At 29.6% G+C, this 18,709-nt stretch overlaps 9 protein-coding genes and 1 non-coding gene across 10 annotated transcripts; 2 read left to right on the forward strand and 8 right to left on the reverse strand.

Moving 5' to 3' along the window:
• Positions 1-143: 143 nt before the first annotated feature.
• On the reverse strand, positions 144-2,923 carry PPL_01024 (uncharacterized protein; the record flags this gene model as incomplete). Its single annotated transcript, XM_020572042.1, has 8 exons — positions 144-791; positions 880-911; positions 1,062-1,270; positions 1,354-1,871; positions 1,940-2,173; positions 2,270-2,403; positions 2,725-2,839; positions 2,915-2,923. 8 exons carry the CDS (start codon positions 2,921-2,923, stop codon positions 144-146), a joined length of 1,899 nt encoding a protein of 632 aa, XP_020437900.1.
• A 359-nt stretch (positions 2,924-3,282) lies between these two features.
• Positions 3,283-4,383, reverse strand: PPL_01025 (uncharacterized protein; the record flags this gene model as incomplete). Its single annotated transcript, XM_020572043.1, has 2 exons — positions 3,283-3,294; positions 4,144-4,383. 2 exons carry the CDS (start codon positions 4,381-4,383, stop codon positions 3,283-3,285), a joined length of 252 nt encoding a protein of 83 aa, XP_020437901.1.
• An 837-nt stretch (positions 4,384-5,220) lies between these two features.
• On the reverse strand, positions 5,221-6,153 carry PPL_01026 (uncharacterized protein; the record flags this gene model as incomplete). The annotated part of the gene is made up of 3 exons (XM_020572044.1): positions 5,221-5,295; positions 5,330-5,802; positions 6,081-6,153. 3 exons carry the CDS (start codon positions 6,151-6,153, stop codon positions 5,221-5,223), a joined length of 621 nt encoding a protein of 206 aa, XP_020437902.1.
• A 969-nt stretch (positions 6,154-7,122) lies between these two features.
• PPL_01027 (uncharacterized protein) lies at positions 7,123-8,271 on the reverse strand (the record flags this gene model as incomplete). The annotated part of the gene is made up of 3 exons (XM_020572045.1): positions 7,123-7,142; positions 7,318-7,479; positions 8,046-8,271. The coding sequence occupies 3 exons, from the start codon at positions 8,269-8,271 to the stop codon at positions 7,123-7,125; spliced, it is 408 nt and encodes a 135-aa protein (XP_020437903.1).
• A 518-nt stretch (positions 8,272-8,789) lies between these two features.
• PPL_01028 lies at positions 8,790-8,863 on the reverse strand. Its single transcript has one exon. It is a non-coding gene; the product is annotated as a tRNA-Phe (tRNA).
• Positions 8,864-9,278: 415 nt separating this feature from the next.
• PPL_01029 (WD40 repeat-containing protein) lies at positions 9,279-10,032 on the forward strand (the record flags this gene model as incomplete). Its single annotated transcript, XM_020572046.1, has 3 exons — positions 9,279-9,460; positions 9,553-9,619; positions 10,006-10,032. The coding sequence occupies 3 exons, from the start codon at positions 9,279-9,281 to the stop codon at positions 10,030-10,032; spliced, it is 276 nt and encodes a 91-aa protein (XP_020437904.1).
• Positions 10,033-10,165: 133 nt separating this feature from the next.
• Positions 10,166-10,714, forward strand: PPL_01030 (uncharacterized protein; the record flags this gene model as incomplete). The annotated part of the gene is made up of 1 exon (XM_020572047.1): positions 10,166-10,714. One exon carries the CDS (start codon positions 10,166-10,168, stop codon positions 10,712-10,714), a length of 549 nt encoding a protein of 182 aa, XP_020437905.1.
• Positions 10,715-10,956: 242 nt separating this feature from the next.
• Positions 10,957-12,680, reverse strand: PPL_01031 (uncharacterized protein; the record flags this gene model as incomplete). Its single annotated transcript, XM_020572048.1, has 3 exons — positions 10,957-11,401; positions 11,500-11,612; positions 11,889-12,680. 3 exons carry the CDS (start codon positions 12,678-12,680, stop codon positions 10,957-10,959), a joined length of 1,350 nt encoding a protein of 449 aa, XP_020437906.1.
• Positions 12,681-12,990: 310 nt separating this feature from the next.
• PPL_01032 (uncharacterized protein) lies at positions 12,991-13,808 on the reverse strand (the record flags this gene model as incomplete). The annotated part of the gene is made up of 5 exons (XM_020572049.1): positions 12,991-13,221; positions 13,286-13,398; positions 13,470-13,529; positions 13,590-13,635; positions 13,713-13,808. 5 exons carry the CDS (start codon positions 13,806-13,808, stop codon positions 12,991-12,993), a joined length of 546 nt encoding a protein of 181 aa, XP_020437907.1.
• Positions 13,809-14,272: 464 nt separating this feature from the next.
• On the reverse strand, positions 14,273-18,651 carry xpo7 (exportin 7; the record flags this gene model as incomplete). The annotated part of the gene is made up of 14 exons (XM_020572050.1): positions 14,273-14,464; positions 14,573-14,811; positions 14,897-15,247; positions 15,316-15,503; positions 15,582-16,010; positions 16,085-16,421; positions 16,548-16,773; positions 16,857-16,970; positions 17,083-17,361; positions 17,455-17,648; positions 17,751-17,919; positions 17,987-18,039; positions 18,231-18,520; positions 18,554-18,651. 14 exons carry the CDS (start codon positions 18,649-18,651, stop codon positions 14,273-14,275), a joined length of 3,159 nt encoding a protein of 1,052 aa, XP_020437908.1.
• Between the last annotated feature and the right edge of the window lie 58 nt (positions 18,652-18,709).

Raw genomic sequence — 18,709 nt, forward strand, 5'->3', positions numbered from 1 at the left:
TTAAATAAAAAAGAAAGAACAATACAGAAAATAGCAACTATTGGATTATTATTATTATTTGTTTTCTTGAGGAGCGATACTATACTATGATTTAGGAGTTATAATTTACAAATAGAATGTTTACATTTTATTGAAAGTTGTTTTTAAAGAGATCTGTCGATATCCAATTTCCTCAATATCAATCTTTTCTCTCTTTCCACCACAGGGTTTGTTTCTATATCTATGGATTCCATGAGTCTTACACTAATGATTGAATAGAGAGTTTCAGAGAAATTTAGATTGTGTGATTTCGATCGAATGTACATCTGTAGCAATAAATTGGCAGAGTTGTATCCAATCGCCACTTTTGGTAGGTCGGAGTCCAATAGCCTTAGGAGTTCTCGAACTAATAGGTGATAATATTCGAAAGCAGATTCCTGATGTGTATTAATAAATGTGAGAATTACTGGCATTGCTTTCAACTGAATATCTGAAATATAATTGCGACACTTTGAATGACTGCAGGTTGTTAGATGACCATCGGCAGACAGTATCTCCAAAAAGAATTTGACAACAAACTCTGGTGAAGTAAATAATCTATGTATGATTCTTAGATAGATAGGAGTGGTTTTTCCTAGTTTCGGTACACCTTGATTAACTATACAATCTGGAATACGGAACTCTGAACCAATCTTGCTCCCAAAAGTAGTAAGAAAGAATTCCACCATTGTCAATACCTGTTGTTTTAAATCTTCTGAGATAATTGGATATTGAAGATATTCTATAATAATGTTTAATAAATCTTTAAAATCCTATTTTTTTATATTTTGTTTTTTTTTTTTATTTAGAATTTGAAGAGGTAGAAATATTTTTTAATTAATAGTTATTTAATGTACTTACATCAAAGTTATTCTCTGAAAGATTAATACTATCTATTAATGATAGTAAACAGTTGAAACAATTGATTATCAATCGTTTATCATTGAGTTTTAGGTGCTTCATTATAAAAGGAAGTATCAAGTTATACTCTGTTGTAGAGATATTGGAGTTAAAGAACCTTAGCTCTAAGCATTTCCAAAAACAATACAACTTGCTATTGATAACATTTAAATCAGTTTCTTGAATAGTATTGCTATTTTGTTGTAAGAGTATATCATCCCATATCTCTTTTTCAAAACGTTTCCATTCTAATCTCATTCCTATACTCATATTTGCTAATATTATTCCCATACAATGATAATATTCTGATCTTACAATTGGTTGTACATCGTTTCTTAAAGGTAATAGAATACTTTTTTAGAAATAACCAGTTTAAATTATTAATATTAAAGTTGTTTTATAAAACTAAATATATATGACTAATTAATTACTTACTTATAATATTTATCGAAATCATCAGATATTATTGATCTAGTTTCTTCTTGATAACCTAGGATAGCCAAGGAGAGAAGTGAAGCTTGTCGTTTATACCAATACTCGGAGCTTTGCAGGTTTGAAACGATGTGATACATATTAAATTTTGACATGGTCGATATCTTATAGAATGTTTTACAACCCATTACACAAAAGCTGTCGGTTTCATTGCTTTGTAAAAGATTGTAGTTATCATTGAAATGATGCTGATCTGTTGGAGAGATACCAAAGTATGCATCTAAATCGAGTTCAACCATTGATTCATCTCTTTTCGTTATCCAATGGATTGCTATATCACTATAGTCCAACAATATATCGTCCAAATAACTCAAATCCGGTCTCATCTTTAACAGCTCCTTGATGTTTGCATTGAAAAATCGCTGACTGTCAAGACTTGCTTTCGAATCGATTGAAATCACTTTGATCATCGTTGGCAATATACTTTCAAGTAATGATTGATTCAATTCTTTTTTCCATAGCTATAGATATTTATAGTTAGTAAGTGAACTATCAAAAACAAAGAGAGAGAGGTCTTCTGTGTAGTTACTTGTTTAAATTTCATTATGATTCTTTCTAAATTCGGATAGATTGTATCTGTAGATGCAATTAGTGTACAGAATTCAATCATTGTTTGTTTCATCATGGTATCATAGTCATCGATTGATGTTAGATTCAATAGTGACGCTAGTTCGCATGTCAACATAGATGTGTCTAATAAAAAGGTTGATGGTGTTATATCAAATATATATGTATAGAGTTGTAATAAACAAATTGATTTACACTTGAAAATAGAATAGAATAGAATTCATGTGATATACGCATTTTAATTAGTTTAAAAATAAATTTAGAAAGGGTGAGGTTGTAATGATATGCTTACAGAAGAAGGTATATGATTGTTGTTGACAGCAATATCATTTAGATAAAGAAACAGTTGAACTACATCTCTTTGACAATGAACTTGATCATCAAACAAAGATACACCATCACCTATAAATCTATTTTGTAATGCCTCTATAATCAATTTATTTGTACTAATCATATTTTTAACAAACAAACTGACCAAAAGAAATAAAATTATTAAAAAGATATATTTTTTATGTTTCAACAGAAGGTGCTATAGCCATGTTTTTTTTTTATTTTTTTTTTTATTTTTTTTTTGTTTTTGTAAGACATGGAAACTAGCTAAAAGAAGTGATTGTCACTTAGCCGAATTAGCTTTCACTTAATTGCAACAATATTTATTTCCTTTCTGAAGGAAATTGCAACTATTCAGATCCAAATTATTGACTTGCATGAATTGGTTTAAAGACACTCCACATCCTTGAGCCATACCGTAGCAAGTATTTGGAGGAATATCTCCAAGAACAAACCATGATGAGCACTGTCCGGCACTGGCAACATTGAAACAAAGTGCCAACATCATTAAGAATCCAAATGTTAAAATTACCTATTTTATTAAGAATTTTTAAAACAAAAATTAATAAATGACAATTAATTATTAAGTTAAAATCTACTTTCTTACTTTATTCATTCTTTTTTAATTTAATTAATAGTTTTTAAGTTTTATTTTGAGTTAAGTTTATCTGATTGTGAAAAATAAATATCCATTTTTGTTGGATATTTATATTGAATTTTCAATCAAATCTATGTCTTTTTATAAATCTGTTTTATTTTTACTTTTATAGGAACTGGTCTTATTTATAAATTCTAAAAAGAAATAATTTACAACAATTTTAGATAAAACCACTTTTTTGTTTAGTCACCACTAAATTATTTATTTAAAAAAATGATCTTATCGAAATAACACAAATTAAATTTCGGTGATTATTTATTTATATTTATATTTATTATTTTCTTTAATTTAATTCATTTAATTTTATTTATTTAATTTTATATGATATGCTGATTTATAAAAAAATTTAAGTGAATCACCTACTTAATTTATTTTTTTATTTTTAGTCTTAAATAAATATAAACACTTCATTGTTTGATTGACTGTAGTTAGAAATTTTGAACTAAAATAACTTTGTAGGTTGAAGGATTGTTATCGCCAGACACTCAATCGTGAGGACAAAGAGAGTAGGAGAAAGGGGATCGATCCCTTGCTTGGTGCCTCTATTGATGAAAAAAGTTTTGGTTTTGAAACCTTTCACCAGAACAGAAGAGGGAGAGTTAGTTAGCATTGACATGATTAGATCAACAAATGGGAGCGGAACACCGATATGTCGCAGTACGTTTGATACTATCATGTGAGATTGAGTCGAAAACTTTTATGATATCAAAAAGTGTGATCAAAAAAAAAAAAAAAAAAAATTTGTGTCAAGTAATACATCACCAATATTTTCTCTATTACCGGCTGCAACTGGACACCTGGGTTGTGGTCAAGTTCTAAAGAAATGCTCATCGGTTTCTTAAAGAAGAAACAATGCATTAATCAATCAAAAGATCTGAGGAGTCGCCACCTCTTCTCCTGATGAGATCAGAGATGCTTTTTGGAAATTTTACTCTAAACTTTATTCTAAAATACAATTTTTTTTTTTTTTTTTTTGCAAAAAAAGATTTGTTGGCTAATGATCAGTCAACAAATTGCAGGTATTGATATTAACCTGCTAGTTCGTGTTTTATATTATATATACATTCTCACACAGGCCGTGAGAAATAGCAATAAAATATTGTTATTAATATTATTATTATTGTTTATAATTATTATTAATTAATAAGTTAGTAGTATTAGGATAGAATAGATCTAACAGTAGTTGAGTGTTGATGAACAACAGTATACAGTGGTGGCACGTAGTTGGAAGGATTTAGATTCCAATCAGATTTGAATTTACGTGTTATAGCAGAGCAATCGACAGTGATTCCTTGGGAGATAGAATTAGCGATTGTGAAGTTAAGCTTGTGGTAATTGGCATCGATTAATTTGGTGTAATGGGTGACAGCTCTCTTGACGGTATTTTCCAGCTTGTAATGGGTACCATCACCAAACATTTCAGAGGACAGCGCCTGCCATAACGAATGTACGATAGCAGCAGTAAAGTGGGTGAAGTGGATAGTAGTACGAATAGGACCGTCGAACTTGATGCACGAGTGCTTCCAATTGCGAAGTCTATAGTTACAGTACTTGTGGTATATATGTTTGATAAAGGAAAGGAACTGCTGTGAAACTACATTCCTGCATTTGAAGAAGAAATGCTCATGTGGGTTGCAGAGTTCAGTGAAGGTGTCACCACAGACTCACAGACATGACCAGTGCGCTTTTGGTTGATGGGGAAGGTGTGAGAGTACAGCCGGAATATGCTGTTACGTACGAGTTGGTTTTTTTCCGTGTTATTGCAGATTTTTTTTTTTTTTTTTTTTTTTTTTTAAATTATCCTTGTACTACCATTACTGATAGCCAAGGTGTAGAGCTTGATATTACCCTACAGTTCGTGTTTATTTATTATTTGAGCAGTTCAGCCACAGGCCGGCTAAGATGGCCATCATTTTGAGTAAGGATGATGTTCCCATTGATTTGGTTTGGTTTGGCAGACGGAGTAATTAAGCCACTTAGAATTCTAAGCGGGTACGTGTAAACCACTCGGTGTTCACCTGTGATAAGCCTGCTAGTTACTGTCGGTGTCAACTTCATGGGGTCCAAGATAGTATTTAAGATACTAGATCACTTCAGAAAGTCGTACCCCACTTATTTCAGTTTTTACAAATTTGGAATAATAAAAAATGAAAAAAAATTTGAAAAAAAATTTGAAAAAAAATTTGAAAAAAAAATTACATCACATTAACATCTATTTTGATCGATTATACGATAATATATCAAATATTAAAAATTTAAAGCATATCAGGAACAACAAGTTCAGCAAATATGGATAGATTAAAAGATGAACAGAGTTCACAATAAAAGAACTTTAAAAAAGTAAGAATAATATTAAAAAATAACTAAATATTTTGTTTTATTTTTTTGTTTCTTGTTTTGCTTCTTATATTGTATCTTCTTATCTTGTTTCTTGTCTTGTTTCTTATCTTGTTTCTTGTTTTGTTGTTTATCTTGTTTCTTGTTTTGCTTCTTATATTGTATCTTCTTATCTTGTTTCTTATCTTGCTGATTATCTTGTTTCTTGTCTTGTTGCTTATCCTGTTTCCTATCTTGCTGTATCTTCCTTTTCTTTTGTTTAATTCTCTCTTCTTCTCTTTTAAATCTCCTATAGTCTTCTTCAACTACTTTCTGAAATATGACTGGATGTGTTAATTTGTTTTGTGAATGTATTTCCAAAAAAGCGATTAAATTATCGTTGAATGTTATGTTCTTAATATCATCACATTTTTGGTTCATAATATCATCTAGTATATTCTTAATGTTGTTGATTTCCAATCTGATGTTTGTTGATTTCCATTTGGCGATTGATATTTCGACTACATACAGCAAAAATCTATGAAACCGGACAGAGGTATCAAAATATCAAACAGTAATACATTTATTTGTTATAGAAACTAATAAATATATTCTAAGATAGATCTTTGTTAAAGATTAATTATTAGAAAAAAATTGAAATATTTACCATTTTAAAAAAAAATAAAAAAAATAAAAAACTAAAATTAACTGTGCAATATTTCTGAAGTGATAAAATATTTTTTATTTATATACATTTAAATTGATTTAAAAGAAAACAATTAATAGGATGTCCAATAACCTTGGTTGAGGATTACTTGATTCAATCTGTTTGGTATTGATTCATATAGTGATTGGCAGTACTCCGGTGTCATTTCATATCACCACTATTAACATTATTTAAGAGCTCTATTGAGTTTAGAATGAATGGCATCTAGTATATATATTTATCTCAAGAATACCCAAGAATTTTAAAAAACATTCAGGTCCTGACTAGTTTGTTTATATATCAAATTTAGTTAAGAATGCATTTTAAGTAAAAAATATTATGAGATTTAGAATATTGATGACAAGTGAGATGTCTTGTACAGTTGTGGAATATACTAAAATTAGTTAAACAATATTATTTATTCGTCGATCTATATCATACTCTAAAATTTCTAAAAAATCTGGGAATCTAGAGCTTAAGATAGATTGTCTAAGTATCCAGTTCCATAATAAATTAATGAGAGAAAAGATTGAATTTGAATCTACCACTTTCAACTTAATGATAGAATATTAGTTGTTCTATAATCGGGAACTCCTTTAAAGAATAAACTTTCTTTATACTATACTCTCCTTGTTTTATTTTCGTTTCATCTGTTAAATTACTTTTCTAAAAAAACAATATCCTTGTTTCTGTAAAATCAGTTAAAAACCTTTACATTTTGAATATGAAGAAGAGTCTAAAAGGATTTTTTTTGTATTATTTCTGAAAGTAATTCCTTAATCCTTTATTATTCTTCTAATAATGTTATTGATTTATCTTTTTAAAAATGTATTGTTATCCTTTTTTTTTTTAATGATATAATTGATTTTTAAAAAAAATTTTAAATTTTATTTTAAAAATAATTGTAATCTTTTAAATATTTATTCTTTTTATACATATAGTATTTGTGTTCAGTGCTGAGTTTATTTTTGCTTAGTTTTTCTTTAGTCTTGAAACTGTTGAAAATTAGAATTGTATTTTAAACCAATAACTTCTTGTGCCGTTCAGTAATCCAAATGAAGTATTCCACAAATCTTTTATCTTTCTGTTAACATTTTACTTGGTATCATTCTTATATATAATATAATTAAATTTTTCAAAATAAATTTAAAAGTACTATAATAAAAAATATTTTATCACTTCAGAAATATTGCACAAATTAATTTTATCTTTTATTTTTTTTATTTTTTTTTAAAATGATAAATGATTCATTTCTTTTTAATTATTAATCATTTACAAAGATCTATCTTAGAATATATTTATTAGTTTCTATAACAAATAAATGTATTACTGTTTGATATTTTGAAACCTCTGTCCGGTTTCATAGATTTTTGCTGTATATCACCATCAAAGCACAACTCCAATTCGAATACCTTATCCAAATATTCATCATCTCTTTCTGTAGTATTACAGTCAAGAGTTCTTAGTAACTTCTTACTTCTACAAATAGATTCTTTTGTTCTAAATATCGATCCAAACACATGTCAATTTGATTAAATGTCAATCCACCAATACCTTCAAATACTTTGAAAACTTATATAACTAGTATATTAATTCTAACTTTTTTTTTTTTTTTTGTAAATAAATAAATAGGTAAACACACTGAAGACAATAAATCTATTAAGATGTCAAACAGGAGTAGACACAGCAAGGTTATTTCTCTCTCTTTTGATCTGATTATCCAATTGTTTTTGCACCCTTAACATGTGATTTCGTCTAATTCCAGTTTATTATTCGTTTCCCAACAAGGATGTTTAGTTTTCAGATGCTTGCATAGTTTGATAGAGTCACTTTTACTTGACAGTTGTTATGACAACACTGCTTCGAATTTATATCTGCATTCACTTGGAGTGGTTGCTCCCAATGTGACTTTTTCATTTCATTGGGGTGCTTTTCTCTCTTGTGCCTATTGAGTTTGGTCAATTCACCATAAGAATATAAACAATGCTCACACTTGAATTCAACACAATTAACGTGGTATGTATTTATTTTAGAAACTGAACTATTACTATTTAATACTACCACTACTACCACTACTACTACTACTACTACTACTACTAATATAATTATTTTCATTTTCAATCACTTCGAACAAAATATTTAAGCCATAATCAACCGAAACGTGATCTCTTGGGTTATCATTTATTATTTCAATTTCCTCATCATTGAATACACACTTCTTGTTATCATTTTCTTTGGTAGACTCTGGTTGCTCCAACTTAAACTTAAACATATAGTTTTCCATCTTTTAAAAAAAAATCATAACTAGAATAATATAATATTCTGTATACAGGTAACAATTAAAAAAAAAATTAAAAAAAATTAAAAAAAAAATTAAAAAAAATTAAAAAAAAATTAAAAAAAAAAAATTGTGGGTGACCACACAACTGCCAAATTTTTTTTGTTTTTCAGTGAGGATGAGAATCTTGCTTGGGGTTCAAAAGTACCTACTACGTTTTTCCAAATATAGGTGCTTTTTTTCAATTATTTTTATAAAAAACATGCCAACAATGTGTGAGATAGGGGTTTAAATCATTTTTTTAGACGTACGAGTCCCCGGAGTGTTAGTACGTGGCGCGCTCCTTTCAAGTCGGGAAAATTTTTGTAAAAACCCGGGATCGATCCCACGACCCAAGTCCTCTAAGGCTTACTAATGGACCAACTTGGCCAAAGAGTCTTGGGCGTTATTGCAGAGCAATCGACAGTGACTCCGTATAAACCCAACTCGTACCGCACCCGGGGACATCATCAATGAAATAAAAATGCCATCTGTCGGGATCGAACCAACGACCTTAAGATCTTCAGTCTTACGCTACTACCAGCTGAGCTAAGACGGCATTTTTAAGTGTAATAAAAATAATAATTTTTGTTTTTATTTTGTAAAAATTAAATGTCTTTGAGAATTTATTTTGGCTTCACATCAATGTGCCATCTTGGCTCAGTTTGTAGTGGCTTAAGTAGATTATGACGACAAATAGAACGAGTTTTTGGTGGGTGGATCCGATCGTAAGATTCTGCAGTACGACACCAAGTCGAACCAGATCCTGCAGGAGTACGACCAGCATCTTGGCGCGATCAATTCTCTCACCTTTATCGATGACAATCGTCGGCTGGTTTCGTCGAGTGACGACAAATCCATGAGAATATGGGAGTGGGGTACCCGTGGTCATCAAGTACATCAGTGATCCCGAGATGCACAGTATGCCAGCGGTTGCACTACATCCCAAGGGCAAATGGTTCGCCGGACAATCAATGGACAATCAAATTCTGGTGTATCGTGCTCGTTACAAATTCAGAATGAACAAAAAGAAGCGATTCCTCGGACATACCAACCCAGGTTACGCTTGTCAACTCAATTTCTCACCCGATGGCAAATATATAGTCAGTGGTGATGCCTCTGGAAAAGCATACTTTTGGGATTGGAAACTTCTAAAGTTTATAAGTAAGTCAAAGAATCAATTTTAAATTTAAAATCAACAACATTCATTAACTAATCTAATCTAATCTATTTTTTTAATTTAAATAGAACATTACAAGCTCATGATGATGTTTGTATAGGTATAGAATGGCATCAAATTGAGTCATCCAAGGTAGTAACATGCTGTTGGGATGGAAAGATAAAATATTGGGATTAATCTAATCCTACATAATAAAACAATAGTTAACTTTTTGTTTTAAAGTTACTGAAAAGATAAAACTATGAAAGATAACATCATCCATCAACTACTAAAAGTTTATTTAAGAGTTTTTCTGGTGATAGACAGATGATTGTATAAATTTAAACATATTATTTGAACTATTATTTCAAAAAAGACCGAAAAGGAGTTATATATTAATTATTATTTTAGAATAGAGTGAGTGAAATTTGTTGGTATTTTGCTATAAAAATAGTGAGTTCTTTCATTGTTTGTTTCTTTAAGTCTATAAATACAAAATTTAAAAATTTGAAGATGTTTAACATTTTATATAAAATTATTAGATGGGTGACACAAATCATTATGATTAAATTTGTAAATATATTATAAATGTTTAAATAATAATCAAATCCTACAAACAACTATAAATACAGCACTTTCATCATGGGAAACATATTATCTCTTTATAACAAACCATCATATTACAACTACGACAATTTTCCAATGTCTGGTCTAGAATCATTCCCACCAAAAATAATAAACCAAAGTATTGCTAACCACGCCTACCTCATGATATATTCCTCCCCGTCTGACTCTGGTACAACATTGGCTGGACATTATGCGATTGTTCTCGATATCAAAGGGGAGACTACAGATGCCAACAACCCCAAAGGTCTGATGATGCACATGGTTCTATTGGAGAGAGGTGTCTCTCAAATTGTCTGTTGTGAAGTCCATAGATACGACAAGCAACAACCATCCACTTTCCTCAATAGAGTCATTGCACTTGGCAGGGTCTCAAAACAGTTGGACAATCAAGGTAGATGGAGAGATTGGGCAATAATAGTTTTTATTAATTTCATAGAGAATCATTGTAATGGTATCTATACTTGGGGATCATCGACAAACTGTCAGAATTTTACTCGTCACTTGGTTCGTAAGTTGGATCTCGTATGGCCAGATGATATCCCTGTTGCTTCTGACTACGCTCCCATGGCTATAGATCTAGTGTCTTTCTATAGAGACATTGAGATCTCATCCAACACAAATTAATTTAAATTAGAAGATTTAATATTTAGTTTTTTAAATAAAAATTGTTTATATTTTTTGAAGTCATCTTATTTGTTAATTTACTTCTTTAATTTAAATTTAAACATCTAATAAAAAAGTCTTTTTTTTTTTTTTTTTTTTCTTAGAGTTTGAAAAGATAAAATTATGGAAGTATATACATCCATCAGTGATATTACTAAAAGTTTACAATTGTTTGTTTGTTTGTTTGTCTGTTTGTTTGTTTGTTATACTATACTATTTGAATGACTTGCTATACTATTTGTTAAATCATCATCTTCATTGTTGGTTATAGTTTGATCTGTTGTTATAAAAGTAGGTGTAGGAGTTGGAGAGGTAGTTGTTGTTGTTGTCGTTTCGGTTGTTTTAATTGAATCTGCACCAACCATTTGTTCACCATCTAAACTATCCAATCTGATATCCTGTGAATTTGCTAGTGGCAGTGATATCGCACCTTCTATTCCATCTTGAGCATTGACCTTCTTCTGAGCGATGATGTCTCTCTTGTTGTAGAGCGCCAATAGTTTTCTCGTGAGTTCGTCAATCTCCAACTCTGTATCCTTCAGCTGTTTCTTAACGACTTCATTCAGCTGTTTCTCCAATGTATCTCTTCTTTGTTTTTGTTGATCACTCAATTCATACTTTGATAGATCCGATAATGTTTTCTCCATTCTATAGAATAACAAAGAAAAAAAAAACTATTAATATCTTGCTTGAGGTAAACGACACTAACCTTAATGTTTAATAAAGAATAAATACAACACACATACAATTGTAGCTTTTTAGTTTGTTCATCTTTTTGTGCTTCTAATTTATCTAATGTTGTAGATGTTCTATTGATAGCCAATGATAGTTCAAATTCTATATCCTGTCCACTAGTTACCTAAACAAAAAACAATCAATAGGACCAGTTGAATAAGAGTATTTTTAACTATAATATTTAATTGATGTTTTATTAAAGTTATAAATAAAATTTTAAAACAACAATAGCAATTTAGAACGTCGGCATCCAATTCTTTATGAGAAAAAACTTTTGGTAATACTTTATCATATTTTTTAATGGTTTAAAAAAAGTTATATTTAAAATTAAATAAATATTTTTATTAATTTATTTACTAATTTAATCTAAAATAATATGTTCATTAGGATTGAATCCTACATCTTTATATTGATATCCGAGTTGATTAGAAGCAACCAATACATTGTTATAGGTGAATTTTGTGCAATAGTGGGTGTGTCCAAATATCCATGCTTTGATGTTGTGTTCTTTAACCATTAGTGATCGCTGATCGCTTTGAAATACATTGGTTATCGACGATCCAATGTGATCTGGATTCGATGTATACCTTCCTTTTGACTTGTCACTATACAGAGGTGCATGATGTGTAAGAATAACATTCTTTTCACCCTCTGGTGTCGATTTAAGTAACTCTAAAATATATTGTACAGATTCCTCATGTATCTTTGTAGAGTCTTTGGCATGCAACTGTCTTTTCTTTTCTTTTTCATCGTCTATGAAAATTCCAAAGTAGTCACACCATGAATCCGATATTTTGTCGGCTTCATGCTCTTTAACCTTGGTCCAGAAAGTACTACCGATTATTCTGTATTCATCCAATTGGTAATACCCGTTATTCAAATAGGTGATATTTGGATATTTATCACAGATTTGCTTTAGGCTCTGTGAGATCTGGTCCATTGTCAGAATAGTTTGACTGTGGTATCGATAGTGATATTCATGGTTACCAGGCACGTAGAAAACTCTCTCATAGACTTGCGATAGTTTGGCAAAGAACTTGTCTAGCATATCAAAGTTACCGATATCACCTGGTATTGCCAAGAAATAGCGAGTGTTAGGTTCCTTTTCAAATTCAAAGAGATCTTTAACACTTGATAATGTAGTAAGCTTCTCTAGATGTAAATCTGATGCATATTTAAATATTCTTTTCATATTTCTTTGATTTATAATGTAGTTGTATTTATTTGATAAAAACAACTATTCTGATTTAAAAAAGATATTTTTTTGAATAAATAAAAAAATTTTTCTTTGTTTTTTACTTAAAAAAAATTCCTTAGTTGGCTAATTTTACTATGATTTTCTCAAAAAATAAATCATAAGTTTATCTCTATTACTTTATTTAGATCATATTGTTAAAATAATGGGCGCCCTCATGAAATAGAAACTTTTACATTTAAATTCCCAATTTACAAATATTGAAAGAAATTTTATTTTAAAAAAAAGATTAAAATCTTAAAGTTTTTTATTTAGAACATTGTTTCGAGTTTTCACACTGCTCCAAAGCGATGTTATGAGTAATAATCATTTGTTCAAATTCATGATCAGTAACATTAAATGGACCCAATGGTCTAGTATCATCTGCTGAAGTAAGAAGAGCAGAAATACTGAAACGATCACTCCAACCACATGAATTTACACCAAAAAGTTCCTTACATAATTGAGGAGATCCATCGATAATGGCAATACCAGCATCCTAATTCAAAAATAGATATGATTTTTAGAAAAATATTATATTTATGAATATTCATATTACATACTTGTTCTACCCACATTGCAGGACCAGCATCAATAATTTGAGCTTTAATACAATGTTTATTAGAGTTTCTACAGACATTCAAATATTTTCCACAACCAAATCTTTGAGAGTCAGCTGTCAAACGGTATATTAAATTTAATAAAAAAGATTCAAATTGAAATATAGTATTTTGATAAAATATATACCTGTAAAGTATTGTCCCGCAGTGCAACTGGGAATTGGACCACAAGCAGATTGAGATCCACCTAATTAAAGTCAACTCATTAGAGTTTGAGTTTTAAATTATCAATAAATGAATTACTTACAGAAATCAGTTAAATAATATTGGTTATTTGATGGGATTGAACAACACTTTTAGATAGTAAAATTATTAGAGAGGTTGTTAATGAAATTGATTCTTTACCAATATCAAAACTGTAATCACTTACCATATTTCCATAACAGGGCTTGGCACAGGTGAAACCTGCATGGGCTGTTGACAATACAATAGCAACAATGAAAAAGAATAATGCTTGTTTATACATATTTAAATGAATAGTTTAGTTTGATGATTTTACAATGAATAAACTAAAGAGATCTTTTCATTTAAATACCGTTTGGTGATTTTTATTAAATTTATTTATTTTTAAATTAAAATATCTGAACTTGATTTTTTTTTCCCAAAATATCTTTTGTCAAACCCAAAAATGTTATCTAGCAAAGAATCTAAAAAAGATAGTTTTTTTATTTTTTTTGACACTGCACCAAATTAATCTTACAAAAATTTAATGAAAATGTAAATGAACTTTAAGTCCTTGGAAATGGTTCAGCCTGGTAAAGAACTGATTTAAAATTCAAAGCAAAGATATTATTTGAATTTATAGTTTATTGGGTGAATGTTATGCATCTGCTGCTCCGTAGGAATAAAACACATTGTTTATTTGATATTTCCTCCTACTAATACTGTTTTACCAATAAAGTAAAATTGAATTTGATTGATTTTTTTTTTTTATAAAATACTTTTAAAATATCTTGTACCGGAGGCTCCCAATAATCTCATCTCACGTCTGAATGTTGCTACGTTTTGAGTGAATTTATCCCTATTCTTTGTCTCTAAATTATCGTGGATATCAGTCATTAATTGAGTAAAGAGCACTTCAATCTTATCACTAGAGTTTTGATTCAATTGTAAGAACTTTAACTTGATTGCATTGAAACTCTGTGGCGGCGGTGTGTTTTAAAAAACAAAAACATGTTAGAATAGTTCTATTGGATTGATATTGTTAGTATTGTAACACTTGATACTTACATCTGGAGAGAATAGAATACAACCCAATAGAGGCTTAGAGATAGACCATTGATTAAGGTTATCCTCATAGATGACAACAAAGAATAGTTTGTCAATCAGTTGCTTGAGAAGAGTGTGATGTTCTGTGAAATGTTGTCGAATTGCATTCAATGTCTTGGAATCCTTCTTCTTGGCTTGTGAGTGACACATTGATATTATTTTATCTAATGAAACACATGCTTGATTTGATAAATGAATATCTATAAATAAAAGAATAGAGGAAAATACAATAAAAACATTAATATGTTGGATGATCATTGTTAGTTTGATAGTAAAGTTAGTTACCTTGATTATCTATTGCTTTCAAGATTGAATACATAATTAAACCAAAGTAAGTAGAGTTTAATTCCAATATGGTTTGTGTATGATTGAGACAGAGCGCTTCAATGAGTACCATGTATATCTTTGATACCTTTGGGAAGTTGACTAGCTCATCAAGAGTGATAGAGTTTAGCAATTGGAGAGTGATATCGAGTAGGCTGTGGAATGATCTGTCACCAAACAGCTCGAAAACACCAAAGTTACAGTAGTTTCCTGTGAGTGATCTAGTAAAGATAATCATTAAAGTACTGACACCCTTTAATTTAAATTTATAAAGTTCTTGTGTTGAACATTGTAAATTTAATATCGATGTTCCTATAAAAAAACAATTCATTAATATAAAGTTGAGTTGTGTAAAACATAACAAATATCGAATAGCATACCATAAGCAACAAGTATCTTACTTGTTTCTCTGAATACAACATAGCCATTGGGTGAAGAAGATTCAAAGTTTAATCTTGTCTGTTTGTTATAAACGTATTCCGATAATAACTTTAAGAGTATATTGATGACCTCTGGACAATTTATTAAACTTTGTACAATCTTTAAAAATACACTGAAATGTGGATTTCTAAGAAATAATAAGAAATAATAAAAGGATTAGAAGTTAATTATTATTATTATTAATACAATTGTTATTAATACTTACAAAAATTCAAATACTTGTTGATATGATTTCTTTGAGATTGCAGATGTAATGATACCTCTTAGATCTCTCATGAGACCTATGATCTTTCGCTTGGTCTCTTCTTGTCTGAATATCTCAACGGATTGGATCATCTGTAGTTTATTCATGATGTCTTCGAAAGGCTGAATAAACTCGTCAAAGAAATGAGTGTTCTCGTCGGTGAACAACAACTTGGCGATTGCCTTGTAAAGAGTGGTACGATGTTTGGTGTTTGGATTCTTATCGAGGAATGGGAAGATCTCAGAGTTGTGATTCTTTAACAAATCATGAGTGATCGATGTATTCAATAGTATCTTTGATGTGGAATGTCCATTTACAGAATCCCAAAACAACTCTAAACTTCTTTTAATAACTTCATCTACATCACACCAATATTTAAAGTTGAATCCACTTAATGAATGAATAATAAAATGTATGTTATGTTAATAAATAAATAAAAAAGAGTATATTTAATAAATACTTACATCTTTCTTATTATTGAGAATAATATTGTATTATGATCAGTTATTCCTAGTAATTCAGAGAGTCGAGGATAGATCTTTGATGAGTTGATAGTACTTTCACCAATGTAGATCTTTCTAAAGTTTTGCATAAAGTAGATGAATGAGAGCTCCAATGCAATTCTGCTCTCACGGTTGTTCTTAAATGATTCAACCTGCATCTTCTTGTCGCAAAAGTCGATCAACTTGAACACTCTTGCAGAGAGATCACCGTCGAGAGTATCGTACTCCTCTGAACTATTGATAGCTGTTCTACCAAAGATTAAACATCCAATCGTATAAACTAACCATGCACATTGTCCTGTTGATATCATATATTATAATTTAATTATAAAAATACAATCATAATTGTTGTTTATTCGTTTGTTAGTTAGTTAGTTAATATAACAAAAACTTTTTATAGAAAGTTTGTTAAAAATCTACTTACTCTCTAGTACAGTAATATTATCGATGTTTGTTTCAACAGCAATCTGTTGAGTTGCTCTATCAAAGAGTTGTAGTATTTGCTTGGCAGTCAAGTTGTATGTTAATCTACCTAGGAATGGTATATTCTCCAACATTTCAACCATCTTATCGAAATCCATTAAATTCTCATCTTCATCCTCCAAGAATGACGATCCTTCTATTTTAGAATTAATGAATGTTTCCATGATCTTTTAATTGATTGAACACAGTTTGTTAGTACTATCATATCATAATTAATAAAGATATTGTCTTTTGTTTTCAAACAACTTACAGTTGGTGTATATTTATCTAAACATGCTTTTGTAGTATCACCTCTGATATAAGATATAGATGCAACAAACTTTGCCCACAACGATAATAAATAATATATACTATTTGGTGAAAACTAAGAATATCATAAATGATTGATCACGATTGATGGTTAGTTTTAGTTATTAAATAAAATAATAATTGTAATTGTAATTGTAATAATATATAATAATAATATTATAACATACTTGTGGATTCTTTAATGTTTCAATGGTAAAATGAGATAATAGTTGAATCCAGTCGGGGTAACCTTCGATGGCAACCAATTGATTCAAATGATAGTTGGTTTTGATTCTCTCAAGTATTCTACAGAATGAGAGATGATTGTTTTCATTGAAGAATCCTGTATTGTTTGTCAAGATATCTTTGGTACCCTTAAAGATGTTGGTAATGAACTTTACTCTCTCATCCTCTGTATGAAACAATGATTTTCTAACAGATGCAACTGATATTAAACATTCTAAACTCTATATTTAGTTATTTATAAAAGTTAATAATGACAAACACCAAAGTAAGTATAGATATTATAAACTATTGAATTAATGATATCGGTTTTTTACCTTTGTAGAAAAGTATGTTTTATAGATTTTAAAGTAGAGATCGGTTGTATTGAGATCATCAAATATATGTTTCCATGCAACCGGTATCTGAACTGTGAGAATCTCTTCTGACGACTCGATAGACGATGCTTTAATAAAGTCAAATGTAAGACATGCTAAACTTAGATCTAATGCACATTCTCTAATTCTATCAACTTTTTACCATTTGTTTTGTGTGTTTTTTGAAAATTAAAGATTAGCTATGTTTAAAACTATATATATATATCTATATAGTTTATGTTATGATATATACTTACTCTTTTCATTCTTTTCGATGGTTGACAATACGAATTTCAAAGAATCGAGTGAGATTGTGTAGAATCGCATCAGTACTTGATCTCTGAGGAGAATCGAGAGGTTACGGTGTTGTGTTAGTGAGAGATGATCGCCTGCCTGATCGTTGAACTCTCGAATGATATCTCTGAGCTGCTTCAAAAACAGGATGTGGTGATCGTGTGACTTTTTCGACATGGTCAGCATGTTGTCAACAAACTCTGTCTTTCTTGTATCTTCTTGCCATGAGAATTTCACCAGTCTCGAATACAGCTTCAAGAGTGTAGTCAATGAAAATGCTTCAATCTGTGGAATCGATTCCATATACATTGAAATATTACTCTCTAAATGATTGATCATCATGATGTGACGATGTTTTAACATATTAATATACTACTACTAAAAAAACGATACTATATATATTCTAAAACTAAACATTTTTTTATCGCATTGTTTTTACATACTAATATCATTCCGTTGAGTGGGTGGAATTGAATTCCAATATTGAGTGATACACTTGGAGAGACCTCTTGAGACTTGTGCAACGACACATGAGTTCTTTGAGTATTGAAGTATCTTTTTATATTCAACCAAAAAGTTTGGATTCAAGAAGTAGTGTTGTAGAATCTCTTCGATTCTGATGGCTTCCTCTGGTTTATGAAAGGAATCAACACACAACTCTTCGAATCGAACATAGTCTTCATTACTTTGAATTGACATTCTCCAACCCCCCTTTTTAGTTGATTTTCTTTTACTTTTTTTTTATAAATATACTACAATAACAAACAAACGATTACAATAACAATAATAATAAAATATTAATCTACAAATATTTAATGGTTTATTAAAAAAAAAAAATTCTTCTAAAAATTGTTCATGGTTCATTTTTGATCAAAAAAATTGTTCAACAATTTTCATTTTTTTGTTTTGTTTCTTTAAAAAG

The sequence above is a fragment of the Heterostelium album genome, assembly GCF_000004825.1.
Source record: "Heterostelium album PN500 unplaced genomic scaffold PPL_contig1, whole genome shotgun sequence".
NCBI lineage: Eukaryota > Evosea > Eumycetozoa > Acytosteliales > Acytosteliaceae > Heterostelium > Heterostelium album.